The following is a 3,977-nucleotide window of genomic DNA, read 5'->3' as shown; positions in this document are numbered from 1 at the left end:
AACGAACAATTCCTTATCATAGTTTAGTATGCGTCTTCACTCTTCTTCTACATGCGTCTGCTTTCGAACGGTCGATTTGAATGCTCTCAAAGCTTCAGACTCACCATCATGTTGCTTGCAAGTCCCTAGCAATCTATCGCCCCTTCCAGTCTACTAAAATGGCCACTGCCACTGTCATTGAGCCAAAGACGAAGCCAAAAACAAAACCATAGATAAACATTCAACAGCTGGTGTGCAGTGCAGTGAAGTGCACTGTCAGTGATTGGGATTTTCGAGTCCGTGATAAGACACAGAAAACAGCCACTTATTCTGATAGGTACTTTCACAAGAAGCTGTTAATCTATAACATTCCTTCCCACAAACAGCAGAAAAGTGAAAAATGGCCGTCGTCAATCAGACGAACCAGTTTTACGAGGGCTGCGGTCGCGAGGGACCTATTCGGTGCATTCTGCTCAGTGAATTCCATGCGGTGGCTGGCTCGAAAATCAGCTGTCAAGTTCCCGATAATTACATTTCGAAGGAGGTGTTCGACTCGATACGGTTCTTTATCATTCCCAAACCGCAACTGCAGCGATGTACGCTGACTGTGTGAGTACCGTCATTTGGATTTACTTAATTATGCGGAGTCAACTAAAGATATTGTATACTTAATAGGAATGCCCTAGGTCATAAAGTGATCGGTTACCCCGTTCGGATCGACCATCAACGCTATCCAAGAAATGCTTTCTACTTCAACCTGTGTTTCGTTTGCGACAGCTGGGCTCGATCGGTTCAGTACGAACCCGTAGTCAAGAAACTGTCCGAATATCTCCTGATGATGGAAGAAGAAACCGCCTTTCTATCCAATCCAGAAAACAATGCCCGTATTCAAAACCTACTAATGAGCATCCTGCGCGATCTCAATGAAAAGCAAGTGGCTACGATCGTTGAAGGAGAGACCACAATCTACTTGAAAATTTCCAAACTGAAACCGGATCCACCTCCGGTCCAAGACCATCAGGTTCCATTTCTATGCAAAGGGTTCGAGAACATTTCGCTGGAGTCGTGGGACTTGACCACCCAACAGGTGGTCCCCTTCATCAACGGAATCAGCCACGTGGCACGGATCGCCGCCGAGGCGGATGTCGAAAACCAACTCGTCAAATCGTGCATCCAAAATCTAGTCTACTACGGAGTTGTGCAATTACTTCCACTGCTCAAGTACAGCAACGTCTACATGTGCACCAGAAATCTCCAAAACCTTAGCAAAGATCACCAATTTGCGGAGGATTGTCGGCGTTGCGTGCAGTTGCTCCACTCGGAAAGCGAACCCAAGCGGCTACCATCGCTGCACAAGATTCTCCAACTGTACTCGCAGATGACTCACGGAGTAACGCTGAGAGCTCTTTGTCAACGGCTTTGTCCCCGCGATAACGGAATCGATGAACGGAAGCTGGTCACGTTTGGATTGCAGCATAGTTTGATTCGGTGTATCAACAAGTATCCGATATTTACGGGATCATATCCCAGTCCCAGGCATAAATTGTATACGGGGTTGAACAGTTTGGATGAGATCTGTTGCAAGACGGGATTGTCGCCGAGTCGGATCGAGGAGGACATTGATGTCGATTCGAATGTGACGGTTATTTGGAAGTGATGCAATGTCGTTCGTTCTTTATTGCGTTGAATTGTTGATGTTTTATTTTGATAATATATATAAAAAATGTTTAAAGAGTCTGAGTTATTTGATTGAAATGTTTTCTTGTAGAACAGTTTTCATACATTACCTCTGCGGTATGTAAATTGCGTGCAGGGACTTGTATCCAACAACTTGCATGAAATAAAACCTTTTTTCATCTGTGCAACTTTTTGTAACAGAGAAGTAGTACAAGTTTCGGGCATTCTCTGTATTATAACAGATTGAAAACATACATTCAAGCAGCATATAATCTAAAATGATCCAAATATTTTCAGTTCATGCAGGAGCCGATGTAGACCCGATATGATTATTCTTATCATTTTGGCCAAGCGCGGCATAGTGAAAATAACGTCCTTTATTATATTACATTACATTCATCCATAAAATACACTATTAATAAATCTACGACTAGTTTCCGATTGGAACAGAGCCTCGCATGAAGATACGCTCTACTCAGGGAAGTCAAGGAAATTTCCAAAACATAAAAACGTCCTTTTCTTCATTTCGTTAATTATGATAAACGGTTGTTTGTGTTTTTCTTGATCAATCGAAAAAAACTGGTTTTTGAGTTTTGACAAATAATTGATTCTTACTAGAGCCTTAATCAGCTGATAAGGATGTTGAGATACAGACAATTGAAGAAAGGTTCCCAATCAGACTCTTTACCACTCGATAGGTACTAGCGCCACTAAAGGGCAAACATTCTCTACCAGATTTTTGTCGCCCGATAGCCCTTGATCTGCTGAATTACTTTGCCGAAGACACCAACTTTCATTGGCGTAGCTAGGATTTTTTCCTGGAGGGGGCCTAGGGGGGGCCTAGAAAATTCTTGATTTACCGAAGTAATAATCATGATTTTCGCAAATTTCGTAGTTTGCAAAAATTTGCGTTGATTTTATCTGTTTGTGTTTTTGTCTCATATCAGCTATTATCTCTGAATATCAGTAATGCTTGTAAATTATAATTTTCATTACGGAAAATTCGACACGAATGCCACACGTATGGTAAAGTGTCCCAAATAAATGTTAAAAATAATAATAATAACAATTACGGAAAATATCAATTCTTTGTCTAATCCAATAAAAAAATCCTTCAAGAATTTTTCCAAAGAACTCACGAAGATTATTCCTTTGAAGTTCTTGCACAAACTTTTCAAGTATAGGGGATCTCTTCATGAACTATTTCCGTACTTTTCCAGTGCAAGAACGCCTTTACCAATTTTCACTCAGTTTTTGCTGTGACTCCCACGGAATAAGTAGTTATTAATAAACAGATTTTTCCCGGAGTTTCTTTAGGCTTTATAATCTGGAATTTTTCGAAGAAACTGTATGAAATTGCTCAAAAAAAGACATCAGAATTTTAAACATTTCTCCATGAAGCTAAACTACGTACTTATCACACATAAATTTTAATTGTTGAAAATATCATTAAGTTGTTCATTAATGATGTATTAACGATTTTCTGGAAATACTTAGGAGTTCTCCAAGAAATATTACAATAAATATTACCAAGATTGTGTTCAAAAATCTCTCTGAAATTCTTAAAGTCAGGGTGTCGACTACCTGGAAAAACCTGGAAAGTCAGGAAATGTCAGGGAATTCAATTTTTGACCTGGAAAGTCAGGGAATTTCACTACAGGTCAGGGAAAATTATCTATCAATACTATATTACAACATCAAACGAGTTAATTATCTGCAAATTATTGAATACGATAAATTTGTTGGACGAAATGGGTAATCAATCTTAGCTTTTAACCATTGATAAAGGAAAGTAAACTATATTTTACTATCTATAAAAAAATCCTCGGAATTTCTAATTTTGAAAATGTGATGAATAAGATTCCAAGCGCTACTTAAAGATTTTCATTAGGAGCTTTCCTATACTGATGTTTAGAATCGCAGAATGAACACAAAAATTTCCCCAGATATTCTGGAGATTCTTCTGAAATTCTCCTTAGGTATTCAATCGATTCTTTGCAATTTTTATGTCTGGATCATCCCCGTATCATAAATTTAATTTTATTGACAATTTCATCGGCCTTTTCCGGTGAAATGAAAATTGTAACATTTACCGAATTCTTGTGAGTCGAAATTTTAGTGCTTTTCCCCTGCTCCAAGATTTTTAAGAATCCAGAAATTCTCTAAATAGAATTTCTGCTATGATAGATTGAAATTTTGTGAGATTTCCTAAAGATACTCTTAGAAGAATTGATTATTGAATTCTTGGAGCAGTTCCTCACAGCATTGCTGGAGGCACGACAAGTTTTTATTAGAACAATAATAAATCCCTGAATAAATTT

The 3,977-nt window shown here is 38.5% G+C and overlaps 1 protein-coding gene across 1 annotated transcript; it reads left to right on the top strand.

The window, feature by feature from the left end:
• The first annotated feature begins 211 nt into the window (after positions 1 to 211).
• LOC5567951 (GATOR complex protein NPRL2) lies at positions 212 to 1,713 on the top strand. The gene is made up of 2 exons (XM_001657717.2): positions 212 to 588; positions 655 to 1,713. The coding sequence occupies exons 1-2, from the start codon at positions 380 to 382 to the stop codon at positions 1,634 to 1,636; spliced, it is 1,191 nt and encodes a 396-aa protein (XP_001657767.2). The 5' UTR covers positions 212 to 379; the 3' UTR covers positions 1,637 to 1,713.
• The last annotated feature ends 2,264 nt before the right edge of the window (positions 1,714 to 3,977 follow it).

This window comes from Aedes aegypti, chromosome 1 (assembly GCF_002204515.2).
Source record: "Aedes aegypti strain LVP_AGWG chromosome 1, AaegL5.0 Primary Assembly, whole genome shotgun sequence".
In the NCBI taxonomy this organism is placed as follows: Eukaryota; Metazoa; Arthropoda; class Insecta; order Diptera; family Culicidae; genus Aedes; species Aedes aegypti.
This window is presented reverse-complemented; position numbering and strand designations above follow the sequence as displayed.